Genomic DNA, 27531 nt, shown 5'->3' with positions numbered 1-27531 from the left:
TCACTACCTCTCAACCCACTCCCATCCCCCCACTACCTCTCAACCCACTCCCATCCCCTCACTACCTCTCAACTCACTCCCATCCCCTCACTACCTCTCAACCCACTTCCATCCCCTCACTACCTCTCAACCCACTCCCATCCCCTCACTACCTCTCAACCCACTCCCATCCTCCCATCCCCTCACTACCTCTCAACCCATCCCATCCCCTCACTACCTCTCAACCCACTCCCATCCCCTCACTACCTCTCAACCCATCCCATCCCCTCACTACCTCTCAACCCACTCCCATCCCCACACTACCTCTCAACCGATCCCCTCACTACCTCTCAACCCACACCCATCCCCTCACTACCTCTCAACCCACACCCATCCCCTCACTACCTCTCAACCCATCCCCCCCATCCACCCTCCCTACCTCTCAACCCATCCCATCCTCACTACCTCTCAACCCATCCCATCCCTCTCTACCTCTCAACCAATCCAAATCCCCACACTACCTCTCAACCCATCCCATCCCCTCACTACCTCTCAACCCACTCCATCCCCACACTACCTTCAACCCATCCCATCCCCTCATACCTCTCAACCATCCCTCCCCTCACTACCTCTCAACCCATCCCATCCCCTCACTACCTCTCAACCCATCCAAATCCCCACACTACCTCTCAACCCATCCCATCCCCTCACTACCTCTCAACCCATCCCATCCCAACACTACCTCTCAACCCACTCCCATCCCCTCACTACCTCTCAACCCACTTCCATCCCCACACTTCCTCTCAACCCACTCCCATCCCTCAACACACCCATCCCACACTACCTCTCAACCCATCCCATCCCCTCACCTCTCAACCCTCCCATCCCTCACTACCTCTCAAACCCATCCCATCCCCTCACTACCTCTCACCCACTCCCATCCCTCACTACCTCTCAACCCACTCCATCCCCTCACTACCTCTCAACCCTCTCCCATCCCCACACTACCTCTCAACCCTCTCCATCCCTCACTACCCTCAAACCATCCCATCCCTCACTACCTCTCAACCTCTCCCCATACCCACACTACCTCTCAACCCACTCCCTCCCCTCCACTACTCTCCAACCATCCCCTCACTACCTCTCAAACCTATCCCACTCACTCACTACCTCTCAACCCACTCCATCCCCACACACCTCTCAACCCATCCCCTCACTACCTCTCAACCCACACCCATCCCCTCACTACCTCTAAACCCACACCATCCCCACACTACCTCTCAACCCATCATCCCATCCCCTCCTACCTCTCAACCCATCCCATCCCCTCACTACCTCTCAACCCATCCCATCCCTCACTACCTCTCAACCAATCCAAATCCCCACACTACCTCTCAACCCATCCCATCCCCTCACTACCTCTCAACCCATCCAAATCCCCACATAACCTCTCAACCCATCCCTTCCCCTCACTACCTCTCAACCCATCCCATCCCCTCACTACCTCTCAACCCATCCCATCCCCTAACCACCTCTCACACCCATCCAAACCCCACACTACCTCTCAACCCATCCCATCCCCTCACTACCTCTCAACCCATCCATCCCCTCACTACCTCTCAACTCACTTCCATCCCCTCACTACCTTTCAACCCACTCCCATCCCCACACTACATCTCAACCCACTCCCATCCCCTCAACCCACACCCATCCCCACACTACCTCTCAACCCATCCCATCCCCTCACTACCTCTCAACCCATCCCATCCCCACACTACCTCTCAACCCACTCCCATCCCCTCAAACCACACCCATCCCCACACTACCTCTCAACCCATCCCATCCCCACACTACCTCTCAACCCATCCCATCCCAACACTACCTCTCAACCCATCCCATCCCAACACTACCTCTCAACCCACTCCTATCCCCTCACTACCTCTCAACCCACTCCCATCCCCTCACTACCTCTCAACCCATCCCCTCACTACCTCTCAACCCACTTCCATCCCCTCACACCTCTCAAACCTCCTCCCATCCCCCACTACCTCTCAACCACCCCTCACTACCTTCAACCCCACTTCCATCCCCTCACTACCTCTCAACCCATCCCCTCACTACCTCTCAACCCTCTCCCCTCACTACCTCTCAACCCACTCCCATCCCCTCACTACCTCTCAACCCACTCCCATCCCCTCACTACCTCTCAACCCACTTCCATCCCCTCACTACCTCTCAACCCACTCCCATCCCCTCACTACCTCTCAACCCATCCCATCCCTCACTACCTCTCAACCCACTCCCATCCCCTCACTACCTCTCAACCCACTCCCATCCTCTCACTACCTCTCAACTCCATCCCATCCCCTCACTACCTCTCAACCATCCATCCCTCATACCTCTCAACCACTCCCATCCCCTCACTACCTCTCAACCCACTCCATCCCCTCACTACCTCTCAACCCACTCCCATCCCCTCACACTCTAACCCACTCCCATCCCCTCACTACCTCTCAACCCACTTCCATCCCCTCACTACCTCTCAACTCACTCTCATCCCCACACTACCTCTCAACCCATCCCATCCCCTCCCTACCTCTCAACTCATCCCATCCCCTCACTACCTCTCAACCCACTCCCATCCCCACACTACCTCTCAACCCACTCCATCCCCTCACTACCTCTCAACTCACTCCCATCCCCTCACTACCTCTCAACTCACTCCCATCCCCTCCCTACCTCTCAACCCATCCCATCCCCTCACTACCTCTCAACCCACTTCCATCCCCTCACTACCTCCAACCCATCCATCCCTCACTACCTCTCAACCCACTCCCATCCCCTCACTACCTCTCAACTCACTCCCATCCCCTCACTACCTCTCAACTCACTCCCATCCCCTCACTACCTCTCAACCCATCCCATCCCCTCACTACCTCTCAACCCACTCCCATCCCCTCACTACCTCTCAACCCACTCCCATCCCCTCACTACCTCTCAACCCTCTCCCATCCCCTCACTACCTCTCAACCCACCCCATCCCTCACTACCTCTCAACCCTCTCCCATCCCCTCACTACCTCTCAACCCACTCCCATCCCCTACTACCTCTCAACCCATCCCATCCCCTCACTACCTCTCAACCCACTTCCATCCCCTCACTACCTCTCAACCCTCTCCCATCCCCTCACTACCTCTCAACCCATCCCATCCCCTCACTACCTCTCAACCCACTCCCATCCCCCTCACTACCTCTCAAACCCACTCCCACCCCTACTACCTCTCAACCCACTCCATCCCACCACTACCTCTCAACCCACTCCCATCCCCATCACTACCTCTCAACCCATCCCATCCCCACACTACCTCTCAACCCTCTCCCATCCCCTCCCTACCTCTCAACCCACTCCCATCCCCTCACTACCTCTCAACCACCCACTCCCATCCCCACACTACCTCTCAACCCTCTCCATCCCCTCACTACCTCTCAACCCACTCCCATCCCCTCACTACCTCTCAACCCTCTCCCATCCCCTCACTACCTCTCAACCCACTCCCATCCCCTCACTACCTCTCAACCCATCCCATCCCCTCACTACCTCTCAACCCACTCCATCCCCTCACTACCTCTCAACCCACTCCCATCCCCTCACTACCTCTCAAACCATCCCATCCCCTCAACTACCTCTCAACCCTCTCCTATCCCCTCACTACCTCTCACCCTCCATCCCTACCTCTCAACCCATCCCATCACCTCACTACCTCTCAACCCATCCCTCACCTCTCAACCCTCTCCATCCCCTCACTACCTCTCAACCCATCCCATCCCCTCACTACCTCTCAACCCACTCCCATCCCCTCACTACCTCTCAACCCACTCCCATCCCCTCACTACCTCTCAACCCACTCCCATCCCCACACTACCTCTCAACCCACTCCCATCCCCTCACTACCTCTCAACCCATCCCATCCCCACACTACCTCTCAACCCTCTCCCATCCCCTCACTACCTCTCAACCCACTCCCATCCCCTCACTACCTCTCAACCCACTCCCATCCCCACACTACCTCTCAACCCATCCCATCCCCACACTACCTCTCAACCCATCCCATCCCCTCACTACCTCTCAACCCATCCCATCCCCACACTACCTCTCAACCCATCCCATCCCCACACTACCTCTCAACCCATCCCATCCCCTCACTACCTCTCAACCCTCTCCCATCCCCTCACTACCTCTCAACCCACTCCCATCCCCACACTACCTCTCAACCCTCTCCCATCCCCTCACTACCTCTCAACCCACTCCCATCCCCTCACTACCTCTCAACCCACTCCCATCCCCTCACTACCTCTCAACTCACTCCCATCCCCTCACTACCTCTCAACCCTCTCCCATCCCCTCACTACCTCTCAACCCATCCCATCACCTCACTACCTCTCAACCCATCCCATCCCCTCACTACCTCTCAACCCACTCCCATCCCCTCACTACCTCTCAACCCACTCCCATCCCCTCACTACCTCTCAAACCCACATCCGTTCCCTCCCCACACTCTTCATACTCTCTCCATCTCTCCCTGTCCACATCTATCACTCTCCCCTCCTACCTCTCTACCTTTCCCATCTATCACCCTTCCTCCCTCCTTCCCTCCAACTCCATCCATCTCTAGTGTCTCTGGTGGCAGAATTATAACAGATTGATATAAATTGATGTGGAGAGGCCTGAGGCCTGATGCCAACAAATTAGTCATTACATCCTAGGTTCCCGATCTGGCTGCCACTGGGGCTCTCCTGTCCTTCCGCCTATAAAAAGAGAGGAGGAGGAAGAGGGGGAGGTGGAGGTGTAGGTGGAAAGAGGGATAAATATCGGTGGAGGAAGAAGGAGAAGGACGGTAATGGGTGAAGGAGAGAAAGAGAAGAATTGGGGATGAATAGGTTGAGGTAGAGGGATGAGGAGAAGCAGGGGTATGTTGGACAGAGGAGTGTAGAGTAGGGACGAGGGTGAACGATAGGAATGATGGTGGGGCTGGATAGATGTGGGGAGAGAGGTAAGGTGAGGGTGTATGAAGATAAAGAGATCGGGGATAGGGAAGGGGGGATGAGGAAAGTAGGAGGGAGGCCTGTAGCCTCCTCTCCCTTTGGTCCCTCTCCTGTTTTTCTTCATTAGCTTCATTAGCCGCTAATAAAAACACTCAGTGTGTTGTCCTCTAACACGCTTAGGGAATAAGAGGGAGAGGGAGAGAGGGGGGGAGAGAAGGGAGGGGGTGTGTGAGAGAGAGAGAGAGAGAGACTGGGAAGCTGAGATACAGAGAGTGTGTGCAGGCTCTGTTCAATACCTGGCTGGTCTGTTGTAGAAATGGAAAATAAACACTACTGTTAGGTATTGCACAGCAGGTAACTTGCAGACAAATAAACACTATTGTTAGGTATTGAACAGCAGGTAACTTGCAGACAAATAAACACTATTGTTAGGTATTGAACAGCAGGTAACTTGCAGACAAATAAACACTATTGTTAGATATTGAACAGCAGGTAACTTGCAGACAAATAAACACTACTGTTAGGTATTGAACAGCAGGTAACTTGCAGACAAATAAACACTACTGTTAGGTATTGAACAGCAGGTAACTTGCAGACAAATAAACACTACTGTTAGGTATTGAACAGCAGGTAACTTGCAGACAAATAAACATTATTGTTAGGTATTGAACAGCAGGTAACTTGCAGACAAATAAACATTATTGTTAGGTATTGAACAGCAGGTAACTTGCAGACAAATAAACATTATTGTTAGGTATTGAACAGCAGGTAACTTGCAGACAAATAAACATTATTGTTAGGTATTGAACAGCAGGTAACTTGCAGACAAATAAACATTATTGTTAGGTATTGAACAGCAGGTAACTTGCAGACAAATAAACACTACTGTTAGGTATTGAACAGCAGGTAACTTGCAGACAAATAAACACTATTGTTAGGTATTGAACAGCAGGTAACTTGCAGACAAATAAACATTATTGTTAGGTATTGAACAGCAGGTAACTTGCAGACAAATAAACACTTGTAACGGTATTCCTCCTCCTCTTCAACCGAAGAGGAGGAGTAGTGATTGAACCAAGGCGCAGCGTTGTGAAATGACATATTTTAATTAAACAAGACGGAATAAACACGAAACGAAAACACTTGAATAATTAACAAAATAACGAAACGAAAACGTAGGCAGACCTGAACTATACGAACTTACATACAACACGAAGAACGCACGAACAGGGAAAATAGACTACACAAAAAGAACGATGTACAAACAAACCGAACAGTCCCGTATGGTGCGACAAACACTGACACAGGAGACAACCACCCACAACGAACACTGTGAAACAACCTACCTAAATATGACTCTCAATTAGAGGAAACGCCAAACACCTGCCTCTAATTGAGAGCCATACCAGGCAACCCTTAAACCAACATAGAAACAGAAAACATAGAATGCCCACCCAAACTCACGTCCTGACCAACTAACACATACAACAAACTAACAGAAATAGGTCAGGAACGTGACATAACCCCCCCCCTTAAGGTGCGAACTCCGGGCGCACCAGCACAAAGTTTAGGGAAGGGTCTGGGTGGGCATCTGACCACGGTGGTGGCTCAGGCTCAGGACGAGGTCCCCACCCCACCATAGTCAATCCCAACTTGCTAATCCCCCTCAGAATGACCACCCCTCTCTTCCACCCACCTAATATAGGCAACACAAAATAAAGGGACAGCTCCGGGACAAGGTAGCTCAGGACATAGAGGTAGGTGAGAATAGAGAGGTAGATAGAGAGGTAGCTCAGGATAGAGAGGTAGCTCAGGATAGAGGGGCAACTCCGGACTGAAAGGCAGCTCCGGACAGAGAGACAGCTCTGGACTGAGGGGCAGTTCTGGATTAATGGCCGCTCTGGGCTGAGGGGCAGCTCATGACTGGCTGACGGCTCTGGACGCTCATGGCTGGCTGACGGCTCTGGACGCTCATGGCTGGCTGACGGCTCTGGACGCTCATGGCTGGCTGACGGCTCTGGACGCTCATGGCTAGCTGACGGCTCTGGACGCTCATGGCTGGCTGACGGCTCTGGACGCTCATGGCTGGCTGGCGGCTCTGGCAGATCCTGTCTGGTTGGCGGCTCTGGCAGATCCTGTCTGGTTGGCGGCTCTGGCAGATCCTGTCTGGTTGGCGGCTCTGGCAGATCCTGACTGACGAATGGCTCTAGCGGCTCCTGACTGACTAACGGCTCTGACGGCTCGGGACAGACGGGCGGCTCTAATGGCTCGGGACAGACGGATGGCTCAGACGGCGCTGGGGAGACGGATGGCTCAGACGGCGCTGGGGAGACGGATGGCTCAGACGGCGCTGGGGAGACGGATGGCTCAGATGGCGCTGAGGAGACGGATGGCTCAGACGGCGCTGAGGAGACGGATGGCTCAGATGGCGCTGAGGAGACGGATGGCTCAGACTGATCCTGTCTAGCGGAAGGCTTTGGCTGCTCCTGTCTGGTGGAAGGCTCTAGCGGCTCCTGTCTGGCGGAAGGCTCTAGCGGCTCCAGTCTGGCGGAAGGCTCTGTAGGCTCATGGCAGACGGGCGGCTTTGCAGGCTCATGGCAGACGGGCGGCTTTGAAGGCTCAATACAGACGAGCAGTTCATGCGGCGCTTGGCAGACGGACAGTTCAGGCGCCGTTGGGCAGACGGCAGACTCTGGCCGGCTGAGACGCACTGTAGGCCTGGTGCGTGGTGCCGGAACTGGAGGCACCGGACTGGAGACACGCACTTCAAGCCTAGAGCAGGGACAGGGCACACTGGACTCTCAAAGCGTACTATTTGCCTGGTGCGTGGTACCGGCACTGGGGGCACCGGGCTGAGTGCACGCACATCAGGACGAGTACGGGGAGAAGGAACAGTGTGTACAGGGCTCTGGAGACGCACAGGTGGCTTAGTGCGTGGTGCCGGAACTGGAGGCACTGGGCTGGAGACACGCACCATAGGGAGAGTGCGTGGAGGAGGAACAGGGCTCTGGAGACGCACTGGAAGCCTGGTGCGTAGTGTAGGCACTGGTGGTACTGGGCTGGGGCGGGGAGGTAGCGCCGGAAATACCGGACCGTGCAGGCGTACTGGCTCCCTTGAGCATTGAGCCTGCCCAACCTTACCTGGTTGAATGCTCCCCGTCGCCCGACCAGTGCGGGGAGGTGGAATAACCCGCACCGGGCTATGTAGGCGAACCGGGGACACCATGCGTAAGGCTGGTGCCATGTAAGCCGGCCCGAGGAGACGTACTGGTGGCCAGATATGTAGGGCCGGCTTCATGACATTTGGCTCAATGCCCAATCTAGCCCTACCAGTGCGGGGAGGTGGAATAACCCGCACAGGGCTATGAACACGTACAGGAGACACCGTGCGCTCTACTGCGTAACACGGTGTCTGCCCGTACTCCCGCTCTCCACGGTTAGCCTGGTAAGTGGGCGCAGGTCTCCTACCTGCCCTTGGCCCACTACCTCTTAGCCCCCCCCCAAGAAATTTTTGGGTAGTACTCACGGGCTTTTCGGGCTTCCGTGCCAGACGCGTCCCCTCATAATGCCGGTTCCTCTCTCCAGTTTCCTCCGCTCTCCGAGCTGCCTCCAGCTGTTCCCATGGGCGGCGATTCACCTCCACTTTAGCCCATGGTCCTTTTCCTTCCATGATCTCCTCCCAAGACCATAAATCCTGCTTCGTGCGCTGTCCGTTCCTCCCGTTACACCGCTGCTTGGTTCTGGTTATTTGGTGGGTGGTTCTGTAACGGTATTCCTCCTCCTCTTCAACCGAAGAGGAGGAGTAGTGATTGAACCAAGGCGCAGCGTTGTGAAATGACATATTTTAATTAAACAAGACGGAATAAACACGAAACGAAAACACTTGAATAATTAACAAAATAACGAAACGAAAACGTAGGCAGACCTGAACTATACGAACTTACATACAACACGAAGAACGCACGAACAGGGAAAATAGACTACACAAAAAGAACGATGTACAAACAAACCGAACAGTCCCGTATGGTGCGACAAACACTGACACAGGAGATAACCACCCACAACGAACACTGTGAAACAACCTACCTAAATATGACTCTCAATTAGAGGAAACGCCAAACACCTGCCTCTAATTGAGAGCCATACCAGGCAACCCTTAAACCAACATAGAAACAGAAAACATAGAATGCCCACCCAAACTCACGTCCTGACCAACTAACACATACAACAAACTAACAGAAATAGGTCAGGAACGTGACAACACTACTGTTAGGTATTGAACAGCAGGTAACTTGCAGACAAATAAACATTATTGTTAGGTATTGAACAGCAGGTAACTTGCAGACAAATAAACATTATTGTTAGGTATTGAACAGCAGGTAACTTGCAGACAAATAAACATTATTGTTAGGTATTGAACAGCAGGTAACTTGCAGACAAATAAACACTACTGTTAGGTATTGAACATCAGGTAACTTGCAGACAAATAAACACTACTGTTAGGTATTGAACAGCAGGTAACTTGCAGACAAATAAACATTATTGTTAGGTATTGAACAGCAGGTAACTTGCAGACAAATAAACATTATTGTTAGGTATTGAACAGCAGGTAACTTGCAGACAAATAAACACTATTGTTAGGTATTGAACAGCAGGTAACTTGCAGACAAATAAACACTACTGTTAGGTATTGCACAGCAGGTAACTTGCAGACAAATAAACACTATTGTTAGGTATTGAACAGCAGGTAACTTGCAGACAAATAAACACTACTGTTAGGTATTGAACAGCAGGTAACTTGCAGACAAATAAACACTATTGTTAGGTATTGAACAGCAGGTAACTTGCAGATAAATAAACACTACTGTTAGGTATTGAACAGCAGGTAACTTGCAGACAAATAAACACTAATGTTAGGTATTGAACAGCAGGTAACTTGCAGACAAATAAACACTACTGTTAGGTATTGAACAGCAGGTAACTTGCAGACAAATAAACACTACTGTTAGGTATTGAACAGCAGGTAACTTGCAGACAAATAAACACTACTGTTAGGTATTGAACAGCAGGTAACTTGCAGACAAATAAACACTACTGTTAGGTATTAACAGCAGGTAACTTGCAGACAAATAAACACTACTGTTAGGTATTGAACAGCAGGTAACTTGCAGACAAATAAACACTACTGTTAGGTATTGAACAGCAGGTAACTTGCAGACAAAAAACACTATTGTTAGGTATTGAACAGCAGGTAACTTGCAGACAAATAAACACTACTGTTAGGTATTGAACAGCAGGTAACTTGCAGACAAATAAACACTATTGTTAGGTATTGAACAGCAGGTAACTTGCAGACAAATAAACACTATTGTTAGGTATTGAACAGCAGGTAACTTGCAGACAAATAAACACTTGTTAGGTATTGAACAGCAGGTAACTTGCAGACAAATAAACACTATTGTTAGGTATTGAACAGCAGGTAACTTGCAGACAAATAAACACTACTGTTAGGTATTGAACAGCAGGTAACTTGCAGACAAATAAACACTACTGTTAGGTATTGAACAGCAGGTAACTTGCAGACAAATAAACACTACTGTTAGGTATTGAACAGCAGGTAACTTGCAGACAAATAAACACTATTGTTAGGTATTGAACAGCAGGTAACTTGCAGACAAATAAACACTATTGTTAGGTATTGAACAGCAGGTAACTTGCAGACAAATAAACACTATTGTTAGATATTGAACAGCAGGTAACTTGCAGTGTGCTCACCATGACCAGTTAGCTGAACTCCACCATAATATGACCAGGTCCTAAACCTGTTATAAACTCAATGTGTTTGTGTGTGTTTGTCCAGCCTGCGACATGAACGTACACAATCAGTGTGTGATGAACGTGCCAAGCCTGTGTGGGACAGACCACACGGAGCGCAGAGGACGCATCTTCCTCAAGATCGACGTCAGCGGAGACAGGTTACACGTCACAGGTGAGTCACACGCTACAAGGGAGAGACATGACTAAATGAAACATGCTAGCTACCTGTAAGTGACATGACAGACTACACTACATGTTAGCTACATGTGAGTAGTGAGTGCTATGACACAGACTACATGCTATATGCTAGCTACGATACATTTGACTGTCATGACACAGACTACATCCTACATGCTAGCTACGATACATTTGACTGTCATGACACAGACTACATGCTACATGCTAGTTACGATACGTATGACTGACATGACACAGACTACTTGCTACATGCTAGCTACGATACATTTGACTGACATGACACAGACTACATGCTACATGCTACCTATATATGATTTACATGACACTTACAGTGCATGCTAGCTACAGTTGAGTGGCATGGCACAAGTGTCATGCTATTCAAGGAGTCTGAGTGATGAGCTGCATCATTTGAGTGGCACCCTAATACCATTCTGAGTCTGCAGAACTTGTGTCTCTTCCCTGTTTGTATTTCTATCTATCTCTCTCTCTCTCTCTCCACCTCTACCTCTCCCTCTCATCTCCTTCTCATCTCCCTCTCCCTCTCTCCCTCTCAATTCAATTTCAATTTAAGGGGCTCAGTCTGGGTGGGCAGTACCCTCCTCGCCTCTCCCTCCATTTCAACACAATCAGGGACTGTGAGACACATGGCCAGTGATGAGGTTCAGTGTTTCACAGTTTTCATTTTATATATACTGTCAGTTCCTTTTTGGGTTCTTGTTGAATAAATACCTAGTTACTACCACATGTCAAGTGTGCGTGTTTGTGTGTGTGTGTGCTTGCGTGTTTGTGTGTGTGTGTTCCTGCCTGCATGGCCTGTAACTCTTTATCAGTGAAATGTATTGACAACCTTAAAGGGATACATACCCATAGACGTCCAGTCATTGCGCTAACGCTAGTTAGCATTGGCCCGAGAAACTACCTCTAACTTCCTTCATAAAGAGACATAAACATGTTATCCACAAGTTCATCTGACTCTGGGAAAGTAGATAAAGGGTTTCATTGCCAAAATCCCAAAGTATCCCTTTAAGAGAAGAGGTTTTTCACAGGGGCAATGAGTTAACAGTGACAGGGATGTCGATACAGTTGACAAGGCCACCAGACTCATTCAAAGAAGACGTTGAGGGTTACTGACTCAATTCCAGAGAGAGAGAAAGGTACAATAGAAACACACAAGACAGAGAGAGAGATTAAGAGAAAAAAAGACAGAAAGAGACTGAGAGAAATGGAAGATAGTGGAAGAGAGAATGTCACTAAAAATGAGCGAAAGAATGACAGAGAGAGAGAGAAAGAAAACAAAAAGAGAGAGGCAATGTATTTGAGCCAGAAGGTCTGCCAAGCTGAGGACTGAACAGTGGCATCAGATTGTGTATGTTCCCTGTGGCTTCCACAGACATGTGGAGGCCATTCTGGTTCAGCGCCATGTGAAGTTGATTAAATCTGTCCAGCCAAGAAAACACAAACACATCTCCAAGGCTCTCTCCAATACAATAACCCTCTCCACGCTCTTTCTGTCCCTCCTACTCTCTCTCTCTCTCTCTCTCTCTCTCTCTCTCTCTCTCTCTCTCTCTCTCTCTCTCTCTCTCTCTCTCTCTCTCTCTCTCTCTCAATTCAATTCAATTCAATTCAATTCAATTGACTTTATTGACATGGCAAGTTCATTATTACTTACATTGTCAAAGTATACATATCGAAAAATAAAAATCTAATATATATGTATATATATACAAAATATATATATATATATATATAAATAAATGGTGGAACCAACAGTAATAATAATAGTAGTAGTGGACATGGGATTACCATTAACAGCAGCTACAACAACAATATTAATCAGAACAACAATATATTAAATCAATGGTAGTAGACCAGTGTCAACATGACTTGAGAAGACATATGACCTGGTATGAAAGACAAAACAGAACTAAGCTAAATGGGAAATATTATCAACATTACTTTGCATTTTTCACTGGCTGTCCCTCAGGTTGTGGCAGGAGGACACATATTTGGCTGCCAAAACTGCACATTTTGGCTTTTCACCCAATAAATATTTGATTTTTTCTTCATCTTTTATAGTTTCAAATTCTTTGTATTGAGTTATAATTTTGGGAAAGAAATATGCTCTTAGGTCTGAGTATTTGTCACAGTGTAGTAGGAAATGCACCTCTGTCTCTACCTCTCCCCTGGAGCAGAGTGAGCACAGCCTGTCCTCTCTGGGCAGCCAGGTTTGTCTGTGACGACCGGTCTCTATAGCCAGACTGTGCTCACTGAGTCTGTACCTAGTCAATGTTTTCCTCAGTTTTCTATCAGTCACAGTGGTCAGATAGTCTGCCACCATGTACTGTCTGTTTAGAGCCAAATAGCATTGAAGTTTACTTTGATTTTTTGTGGTGTCTTTCCAATAGGTGATATATTTTTCTTTTTGTTTTGTGATGATTTGGTTGGGCCAGATTTTCTGAGGGCTGTCCCGAGGCTCTATGGGGTTGGTTTGGGTTGGTGAACTGAGCCTCAGAACTAGCTGGCTGAGGGGACTCTTCTCTGGTTTCATCTCTTGACATTGTAGAGCTGTGTGATGGAATGTTTTGGGGTCACTTGTTTTTAGATGGTTGTAATATTTGATGGCTCTTTTTTCTATTCGAATGAGGAGGGGGTATTGGCCCAATTCTGCCCTACATGCGTTATTTGGAGTTTTTCTTTGTACTTGCAATACAGTCTTGCAAAACTCTGCATGCAATATTTCAATTGGATGTTTGTCCCATTTGGTAAATTCATTATTAGAGAGTGGACCCCATACTTCACTGCCATATAGAGCAATTGGTTCTATAACTGATTGAAAAATTTTGAGCCAGATTCTAATTGGAATTTCAATTTTGATGTTCCTTTTAATGGCATAGAATGCTCTTCTTGCTTTGTCTCTCAGCTCATTCACAGCCATGTGAAAGCTACCTGTGTTGCTGATATTTAGTCCTAGATATGTGTAGTTTTTGGTGTGTTCTAATAGAACTGTGTCCAAATAGAATTTATATTTGTCATCCTTATTTCCCGACCTTTTTTGGAATATCATTATATTTGTTTTTTTTAGGTTAACGGTCAGAGCCCAGGTCTGACAGAACCTGTGAAGACGATCTAGGTGCTGCTGTAACCCCTCTTTAGTGGGAGACAGCAGCACCAGGTCATCTGCGTACAGCAGACACTTGATTTCAGTGTTGTGTAGGGTGATACCAGGTGCTGCCGATTCTTCTAATATTTTTGCCAATTCATTAATGTAGATGTTAAATAATGTTGGACTTATTGGGCAGCCCTGTTTCACTCCACGCCCCTGATAGAAGAAGTCTGTTTGCTTGTTGCCAATTTTAACCGCACATTTGTTTTTAGTGTACATTGATTTAATAAAATCATATGTTTTCCCTCCAATACCACTTTCTATTAGTTTATAAAAAAGACCTTCGTGCCAAATTGAATCAAATGCTTTCTTGAAATCTACAAAACACGAGTAGATTTTGCCTTTGTTTTGGTTAACTTGTTTATCAATTAGAGTGTGGAGGGTGTAAATGTGGTCTGTTGTACGATAATTTTTTAGAAATCCAATCTGGCTTCTGCTCAGGACGTTGTGTTCGTCAAGGAAATGATGTAGTCTGCTATTTATAATACTGCTCTCTCTCTCTCTCACACTCTATCTCTTTCCATAACACTGCCCTCTCCTCACTTTCACCTGTCCTCATCTCTCCTCTCATTTCCCCCTCCTTTTCTCCTCTGTCCTGCAATAACTTCTTCCTCTACTCCTCTAACACTGTATTTTTCTCTCCCTCCTCCTCACAGCTCTCTCCTTCGATACCCTGCTATTCAATACCCTGCTATTCTCTCCTTCGATACCCTATCATGTACCCATCCCTCACTCCTATTTTCCTAAACATCCCTGCCTGCAGTCCTCACTTTTCATCCCCCTCTCATCTATTCATCCTTCCCCTCTTCCTCCTAAGTAAACCTGCTCCCCTCTCTCCTTGAATAATCCAGCATTCCCCTCTCCCTCTTTCCTCTCCTCTCCCTCCTTCCCCTCTCACTCTTTCCCTTCTCCATCTTTCTCCTCTCCCTCTTTCCCCTCTCCATCTTTCCCCTCTCCCTCTTTCCCCTCTCCCTCTTTCTCCTCTCCCTCCTTCTCCTCTCCCTCCTTCCCCTCTCCCTCCTTCCCCTCTCCCTCTTTCTCCTCTCCCTCTTTCCCCTCTCCCTCTTTCTCCTCTCCCTCCTTCCCCTCTCCCTCCTTCCCATCTCCCTCTTTCCCCTCTCCCTCTTTCCCCTCTCCCTCTTTCCCCTCTCCCTCCTTCCCCTCTCCCTCCTTCCCCTCTCCCTCTTTCCCCTCTCCCTCCTTCCCCTCTCCCTTTTCCCCTCCCCCTCTTTCCCTTCTCCCTCTTTCCGCTCTCCCCTCTCCCTCCTTCCCCTCTCCATCTTTCCACACTCCCTCCTTACCCTCTCCCTCCTTCCCCCCTCCATCTTTCCCCCCTCCATCTTTCCCCTCTCCCTCTTTCCCCTCCCTCTTTCCCCTCTCCCTCCTTCCCCTCTCCCTCTTTCCCCTCTCCCTCTTTCCCCTCTCCCTCTTTCCCCTCTCCATCTTTCCCCTCTCCCTCTTTCCCATCTCCCTCCTTCCCCTCTCACTCCTTCCCCTCTCCCTCTTTCCCCTCTCCCTCCTTCCCCTCTCCCTCCTTCCCCTCTCCCTCTTTCCCCTCTCCCTCTTTCCTCTCTCCCTCTTTCCCCTCTCCCTCCTTCCCTCTTGTACTGTCCCTCACTCTCTTTTGATTATCCATCTCTCTCATATCCTCCTCCCTCTATCTCTGTCCTCATGTACCCACCTCTTCTCACCCCCCTTCACCCTACTCTCCTCTTCTCCCCTCCACCTCTCATCCTTATTTCCCCTGCTCCTCTCTCTCTCCTTCCAAGACCAAAACAATAACCTAGGGCCAATAGGGATCTCCAGTTAGCTCTGGAGTTTAACCATCACAGACACATGGATGCAGACACGTCCATTTCTGCTGTCTAAGCCCCTGTCAGAACACACACACACCACACACACACACACACACACACACACACACACACACACACACACCACACACCACACACACACACCACACACACACACCACACACAGGGGCATCCAAGGACCCAGTCAGTGACACACACAGTTCATGGAGCCACTGAGCTGAGAAACAAAGTGATGCCAGTGTGTTTGTGTTGATAAGAAGATACAGTTAGTAGGAGCTGACATGCTTCAGTTTGAGAGAAGAGCTAAAGCCTACATTATATTCACCCAGCGCTGTGAGAGAACCACTGCTTGGCCCAGCGATATTGTTCCTCTGGCATAAATAATGCTTTGTATGGAGTGGAATTGAATTGAGTGAATGTCCTGAATGTCTCTAAACATGCATTCTCACCATTCAAAATTAGAATAGTTTGTTACTTCCAGACACCTGTTTTGATTGAATAGAGCTCATCCATGTCATCCTTTATTATCATATGAGGTATAATAAAATGTTTAAAAACAGACTCCAAAGCCCTGGGAATCACTGGAAAGCAGACGCAGTATAACAGACATAAAACTATTGTATTTATTTAACTAGGCAAGTCAGTTAAGAACAAATTCTTATTTACAATGACAGCCTACCCCGGCCGATGCTGGGCCAATTGTGCGCCGCCCAAACACGGCTGGATGTGATGCAGTCTGGATTCAAACCAGGGACTACAGTGCCTTAGACTGCTGCGCCACTCGGGAGCCCGGGTACAGTGTGTGTGATTCTCTCTCACTACTCTACCGTTGAACAGTGGGAATCAACCCAGCTCATCAGATTACCAGACATGCACTGATACTACACTACTACTGATACTACACTACTACTGATACTACACTACTACTGATACTACACTACTACTGATACTACACTACTACTGATACTACACTACTACTGATACGACACTACTACTGATGCTACACTACTGCTGATAGTACACTACTGCTGATACTACACTACTGCTGATACTACACTACTACTGATACTACACTACTACTGATACTACACTACTACTGATACTACACTACTACTGATACTACACTACTACTGATACTACACTACTACCGATACTACACTACTACTGATGCTACACTACTACTGATACTACACTACTACTGACACTGCACTACTACTGATACTACACTACTACTGATACTGCACTACTACTGATACTACACTACTACTGATACTACACTACTACTGATACTACACTACTACTGATACGACACTACTACTGATGCTACACTACTACTGATGCTACACTACTACTGATACTACACTACTACTGATGCTACACTACTACTGATGCTACACTACTACTGATACTACACTACTACTGATGCTACACTACTACTGATGCTACACTACTACTGATACTGCACTACTACTGATGCTACACTATTACTGGTAGTACACTACTGCTGATACTACACTACTGCTGATACTACACTACTACTGATACTACACTACTACTGATGCTACACTACTACTGATACTACACTACTACTGATACTACACTACTACTGATACTACACTACTACTGATACTACACTACTACTGACACTGCACTACTACTGATACTACACTACTACTGATACTACACTACTACCGATACTACACTACTACTGATACTACACTACTACTGATACTACACTACTACTGATACTACACTACTACTGATACTACACTACTACTGATACTATACTACTACTGATACTACTGATACTACACTACTACGGATACTACACTACTACTGATACTACACTACTACTGATGCTACACTACTACTGATGCTACACTACTACTGATGCTACACTACTACTGATACTACACTACTACTGATACTACACTACTACTGATACTACACTACTACTGATACTGCACTACTACTGATACTACACTACTACTGATACTACACTGCTACTGATGCTACACTACTACTGATGCTACACTACCGATACTACACTACTACCGATACTACACTACTACCGATACTACACTACTACTGATACTACACTACTACTGATACTACACTACTGATACTACACTACTACGGATACTACACTACTACGGATACTACACTACTACGGATACTACACTACTACTGATGCTACACTAATACTGATGCTAAACTACTACTGATACTACACTACTACTGATACTACACTACTACTGATACTACACTACTACTGATACTACACTACTACTGATGCTACACTACTACTGATACTACACTACTACTGATAATACACTACTACTGATACTAACACTACTACTGATACTACACTACTACTGATGCTACAGTAATACTGATACTACTGATATAACACTAATACTGATACTACTGATGCTACACTACTACTGATGCTACACTACTACTGATACTACACTACGACTGATACTACACTACGACTGATACTACACTACTACTGATACTACACTACTACTGATGCTGCACTACTACTGATACTACACTACTACTGATACTACACTACTACTGATACTGCACTACTACTGATGCTACACTACTACTGATACTACACTACTACTGATACTACACTACTACTGATACTACACTACTACTGATGCTACACTACTACTGATGCTACACTACTACTGATACTACACTACTACTGATACTACACTACTACTGATACTACACTACTACTGATACTATACTACTACTGATACTACACTACTACCGATACTACACTAATACTGATACTACTGATACTACACTACTAATGATACTATACTACTACTGATACTACACTACTACTGATACTACACTACTGCTGATGCTACACTACTACTGATACTACTCTACTAATGATACTACTCTACTACTGATTCTACACTACTACTGATACTACACTACTACTGATACTATACTACTACTGATACTACACTACTACTGATACTACACTACTACTGATACTACACTACTACTGATACTACACTACTACCGATACTACACTACTATCGATGCTACACTACTACTGATACTACACTACTACTGACACTGCACTACTACTGATACTACACTACTACTGATACTGCACTACTACTGATACTACACTACTACTGATACTACACTACTACTGATACTACACTACTACTGATACTACACTACTACTGATACGACACTACTACTGATGCTACACTACTACTGATGCTACACTACTACTGATACTACACTACTACTGATGCTACACTACTACTGATGCTACACTACTACTGATACTACACTACTACTGATGCTACACTACTACTGATGCTACACTACTACTGATACTGCACTACTACTGATGCTACACTATTACTGGTAGTACACTACTGCTGATACTACACTACTGCTGATACTACACTACTACTGATACTACACTACTACTGATACTACACTACTACTGATACTACACTACTACTGATACTACACTAATACTGACACTGCACTACTACTGATACTACACTACTACTGATACTACACTACTACCGATACTACACTACTACCGATACTACACTACTACTGATACTACACTACTACTGATACTACACTACTACCGATACTACACTACTACCGATACTACACTACTACTGATACTACACTACTACGGATACTACACTACTACTGATACTATACTACTACTGATACTACTGATACTACACTACTACTGATACTACACTACTACTGATGCTACACTAATACTGATGCTACACTACTACTGATGCTACACTACTACTGATACTACACTACTACTGATTCTACACTACTACTGATACTACACTACTACTGATACTGCACTACTACTGATACTACACTACTACTGATACTACACTACTACTGATGCTACACTACTACTGATGCTAAACTACTACTGATGCTACACTACTACTGATACTGCACTACTACTGATGCTACACTATTACTGGTAGTACACTACTGCTGATACTACACTACTGCTGATACTACACTACTACTGATACTACACTACTACTGATACTACACTACTACTGATACTACACTACTACTGACACTGCACTACTACTGATACTACACTACTACTGATACTACACTACTACCGATACTACACTACTACCGATACTACACTACTACTGATACTACACTACTACTGATACTACACTACTACCGATACTACACTACTACCGATACTACACTACTACTGATACTACACTACTACGGATACTACACTACTACTGATACTATACTACTACTGATACTACTGATACTACACTACTACGGATACTACACTACTACTGATACTACACTACTACTGATGCTACACTAATACTGATGCTACACTACTACTGATGCTACACTACTACTGATACTACACTACTACTGATTCTACACTACTACTGATACTACACTACTACTGATACTGCACTACTACTGATACTACACTACTACTGATACTACACTACTACTGATGCTACACTACTACTGATGCTACACTACTACTGATGCTACACTACTACCGGTACTACACTACTACCGATACTACACTACTACCGATACTACACTACTACCGATACTACACTACTACCGATACTACACTACTACTGATACTACACTACTACTGATACTACACTACTAATACTACACTACTACGGATACTACACTACTACGGATACTACACTACTACGGATACTACACTACTACTGATGCTACACTAATACTGATGCTACACTACTACTGATACTACACTACTACTGATACTACACTACTACTGATACTACACTACTACTGATACTACACTACTACTGATGCTACACTACTACTGATACTACACTACTACTGATACTACACTACTACTGATACTACACTACTACTGATACTACACTACTACTGATGCTACAGTAATACTGATACTACTGATATAACACTAATACTGATACTACTGATGCTACACTACTACTGATGCTACACTACTACTGATACTACACTACGACTGATACTACACTACGACTGATACTACACTACTACTGATACTACACTACTACTGATGCTGCACTACTACTGATACTACACTACTACTGATACTACACTACTACTGATACTGCACTACTACTGATGCTACACTACTACTGATACTACACTACTACTGATACTACACTACTACTGATACTACACTACTACTGATGCTACACTACTACTGATGCTACACTACTACTGATACTACACTACTACTGATACTACACTACTACTGATACTACACTACTACTGATACTATACTACTACTGATACTACACTACTACCGATACTACACTAATACTGATACTACTGATACTACACTACTAATGATACTATACTACTACTGATACTACACTACTACTGATACTACACTACTGCTGATGCTACACTACTACTGATACTACTCTACTAATGATACTACTCTACTACTGATTCTACACTACTACTGATACTACACTACTACTGATACTATACTACTACTGATACTACACTACTACTGATACTACACTACTACTGATACTACACTACTACTGATACTACACTACTACCGATACTACACTACTATCGATGCTACACTACTACTGATACTACACTACTACTGACACTGCACTACTACTGATACTACACTACTACTGATACTGCACTACTACTGATACTACACTACTACTGATACTACACTACTACTGATACTACACTACTACTGATACTACACTACTACTGATACGACACTACTACTGATGCTACACTACTACTGATGCTACACTACTACTGATACTACACTACTACTGATGCTACACTACTACTGATGCTACACTACTACTGATACTACACTACTACTGATGCTACACTACTACTGATGCTACACTACTACTGATACTGCACTACTACTGATGCTACACTATTACTGGTAGTACACTACTGCTGATACTACACTACTGCTGATACTACACTACTACTGATACTACACTACTACTGATACTACACTACTACTGATACTACACTACTACTGATACTACACTACTACTGACACTGCACTACTACTGATACTACACTACTACTGATACTACACTACTACTGATACTACACTACTACCGATACTACACTACTACTGATACTACACTACTACTGATACTACACTACTACCGATACTACACTACTACCGATACTACACTACTACTGATACTACACTACTACGGATACTACACTACTACTGATACTATACTACTACTGATACTACTGATACTACACTACTACGGATACTACACTACTACTGATACTACACTACTACTGATGCTACACTAATACTGATGCTACACTACTACTGATGCTACACTACTACTGATACTACACTACTACTGATTCTACACTACTACTGATACTACACTACTACTGATACTGCACTACTACTGATACTACACTACTACTGATACTACACTACTACTGATGCTACACTACTACTGATGCTACACTACTACTGATGCTACACTACTACTGATACTGCACTACTACTGATGCTACACTATTACTGGTAGTACACTACTGCTGATACTACACTACTGCTGATACTACACTACTACTGATACTACACTACTACTGATACTACACTACTACTGATACTACACTACTACTGACACTGCACTACTACTGATACTACACTACTACTGATACTACACTACTACCGATACTACACTACTACCGATACTACACTACTACTGATACTACACTACTACTGATACTACACTACTACCGATACTACACTACTACCGATACTACACTACTACTGATACTACACTACTACGGATACTACACTACTACTGATACTATACTACTACTGATACTACTGATACTACACTACTACGGATACTACACTACTACTGATACTACACTACTACTGATGCTACACTAATACTGATGCTACACTACTACTGATGCTACACTACTACTGATACTACACTACTACTGATTCTACACTACTACTGATACTACACTACTACTGATACTGCACTACTACTGATACTACACTACTACTGATACTACACTACTACTGATGCTACACTACTACTGATGCTACACTACTACTGATGCTACACTACTACCGGTACTACACTACTACCGATACTACACTACTACCGATACTACACTACTACCGATACTACACTACTACCGATACTACACTACTACTGATACTACACTACTACTGATACTACACTACTAATACTACACTACTACGGATACTACACTACTACGGATACTACACTACTACGGATACTACACTACTACTGATGCTACACTAATACTGATGCTACACTACTACTGATACTACACTACTACTGATACTACACTACTACTGATACTACACTACTACTGATACTACACTACTACTGATGCTACACTACTACTGATACTACACTACTACTGATACTACACTACTACTGATACTACACTACTACTGATACTACACTACTACTGATGCTACACTACTACTGATACTACACTACTACTGATACTATACTACTACTGATACTGCACTACTACTGATGCTACACTACTACTGATGCTACACTACTACTGATACTACACTACTACTGATACTACACTACTACTGATACTACACTACTACTGATACTATACTACTACTGATACTACACTACTACCGATACTACACTAATACTGATACTACTGATACTACACTACTAATGATACTATACTACTACTGATACTACACTACTACTGATACCACACTACTGCTGATGCTACACTACTACTGATACTACTCTACTAATGATACTACTCTACTACTGATTCTACACTACTACTGATACTACACTACTACTGATACTATACTACTACTGATACTACACTACTACTGATACTACACTACTACTGATACTACACTACTACTGATACTACACTACTACCGATACTACACTACTATCGATGCTACACTACTACTGATACTACACTACTACTGACACTGCACTACTACTGATACTACACTACTACTGATACTGCACTACTACTGATACTACACTACTACTGATACTACACTACTACTGATACTACACTACTACTGATACTACACTACTACTGATACGACACTACTACTGATGCTACACTACTACTGATGCTACACTACTACTGATACTGCACTACTACTGATGCTACACTACTACTGATGCTACACTACTACTGATACTACACTACTACTGATGCTACACTACTACTGATGCTACACTACTACTGATACTGCACTACTACTGATGCTACACTATTACTGGTAGTACACTACTGCTGATACTACACTACTGCTGATACTACACTACTACTGATACTACACTACTACTGATACTACACTACTACTGATACTACACTACTACTGATACTACACTACTACTGACACTGCACTACTACTGATACTACACTACTACTGATACTACACTACTACTGATACTACACTACTACCGATACTACACTACTACTGATACTACACTACTACTGATACTACACTACTACCGATACTACACTACTACCGATACTACACTACTACTGATACTACACTACTACGGATACTACACTACTACTGATACTATACTACTACTGATACTACTGATACTACACTACTACGGATACTACACTACTACTGATACTACACTACTACTGATGCTACACTAATACTGATGCTACACTACTACTGATGCTACACTACTACTGATACTACACTACTACTGATTCTACACTACTACTGATACTACACTACTACTGATACTGCACTACTACTGATACTACACTACTACTGATACTACACTACTACTGATGCTACACTACTACTGATGCTACACTACTACTGATGCTACACTACTACTGATACTGCACTACTACTGATGCTACACTATTACTGGTAGTACACTACTGCTGATACTACACTACTGCTGATACTACACTACTACTGATACTACACTACTACTGATACTACACTACTACTGATACTACACTACTACTGACACTGCACTACTACTGATACTACACTACTACTGATACTACACTACTACCGATACTACACTACTACCGATACTACACTACTACTGATACTACACTACTACTGATACTACACTACTACCGATACTACACTACTACCGATACTACACTACTACTGATACTACACTACTACGGATACTACACTACTACTGATACTATACTACTACTGATACTACTGATACTACACTACTACGGATACTACACTACTACTGATACTACACTACTACTGATGCTACACTAATACTGATGCTACACTACTACTGATGCTACACTACTACTGATACTACACTACTACTGATTCTACACTACTACTGATACTACACTACTACTGATACTGCACTACTACTGATACTACACTACTACTGATACTACACTACTACTGATGCTACACTACTACTGATGCTACACTACTACTGATGCTACACTACTACCGGTACTACACTACTACCGATACTACACTACTACCGATACTACACTACTACCGATACTACACTACTACCGATACTACACTACTACTGATACTACACTACTACTGATACTACACTACTACGGATACTACACTACTACGGATACTACACTACTACGGATACTACACTACTACTGATGCTACACTAATACTGATGCTACACTACTACTGATACTACACTACTACTGATACTACACTACTACTGATACTACACTACTACTGATACTACACTACTACTGATGCTACACTACTACTGATACTACACTACTACTGATACTACACTACTACTGATACTACACTACTACTGATACTACACTACTACTGATGCTACAGTAATACTGATACTACTGATATAACACTAATACTGATACTACTGATGCTACACTACTACTGATGCTACACTACTACTGATACTACACTACGACTGATACTACACTACGACTGATACTACACTACTACTGATACTACACTACTACTGATGCTGCACTACTACTGATACTACACTACTACTGATACTACACTACTACTGATACTGCACTACTACTGATGCTACACTACTACTGATACTACACTACTACTGATACTATACTACTACTGATACTACACTACTACTGATGCTACACTACTACTGATGCTACACTACTACTGATACTACACTACTACTGATACTACACTACTATTGATACTACACTACTACTGATACTATACTACTACTGATACTACACTACTACCGATACTACACTAATACTGATACTACTGATACTACACTACTAATGATACTATACTACTACTGATACTACACTACTACTGATACTACACTACTGCTGATGCTACACTACTACTGATACTACTCTACTAATGATACTACTCTACTACTGATTCTACACTACTACTGATACTACACTACTACTGATACTATACTACTACTGATACTACACTACTACTGATACTACACTACTACTGATACTACACTACTACCGATACTACACTACTACCGATGCTACACTACTACTGATACTACACTACTACTGACACTGCACTACTACTGATACTACACTACTACTGATACTGCACTACTACTGATACTACACTACTACTGATACTACACTACTACTGATACTACACTACTACTGATACGACACTACTACTGATGCTACACTACTACTGATGCTACACTACTACTGATACTGCACTACTACTGATGCTACACTACTACTGATGCTACACTACTACTGATACTACACTACTACTGATGCTACACTACTACTGATGCTACACTACTACTGATACTGCACTACTACTGATGCTACACTATTACTGGTAGTACACTACTGCTGATACTACACTACTGCTGATACTACACTACTACTGATACTACACTACTACTGATACTACACTACTACTGATGCTACACTACTACTGATACTACACTACTACTGATACTACACTATTACTGATACTACTCTACTACTGATACTACACTACTACTGATACTACACTACTACTGACACTGCACTACTACTGATACTATACTACTACTGATACTACACTACTACCGATACTACACTACTACCGATACTACACTACTACTGATACTACACTACTACTGATACTACACTACTACTGATACTACACTACTACTGATACTATACTACTACTGATACTACTGATACTACACTACTACGGATACTACACTACTACTGATACTACACTACTACTGATGCTACACTAATACTGATGCTACACTACTACTGATGCTACACTACTACTGATACTACACTACTACTGATACTACACTACTACTGATACTACACTACTACTGATACTGCACTACTACTGATACTACACTACTACTGATACTACACTACTACTGATGCTACACTACTACTGATGCTACACTACTACCGATGCTACACTACTACCGGTACTACACTACTACC

The 27531-nt window shown here is 44.5% G+C and overlaps 1 protein-coding gene across 1 annotated transcript in view; it reads left to right on the top strand.

Annotated features, from left to right (window-relative positions):
• Positions 1-27531, top strand: part of LOC120044739 (protein kinase C alpha type-like) — a gene marked incomplete at its 3' end in the record, with an annotated part of 64270 nt that overhangs the window by 17920 nt on the left and 18819 nt on the right. Inside the window, exon 2 of the mRNA XM_038989418.1 lies at positions 10883-11011. Within this exon, the coding sequence (XP_038845346.1) occupies positions 10883-11011 (129 nt within the window). The remainder of the gene's footprint in view (positions 1-10882; positions 11012-27531) is intronic.

The sequence above is a fragment of the Salvelinus namaycush genome, chromosome 3 (genome assembly GCF_016432855.1).
Source record: "Salvelinus namaycush isolate Seneca chromosome 3, SaNama_1.0, whole genome shotgun sequence".
NCBI classification, from domain to species: domain Eukaryota; kingdom Metazoa; phylum Chordata; class Actinopteri; order Salmoniformes; family Salmonidae; genus Salvelinus; species Salvelinus namaycush.
Note: the sequence above shows the minus strand (reverse complement) of the source record. Positions and strands in the feature narration are given on the sequence as shown.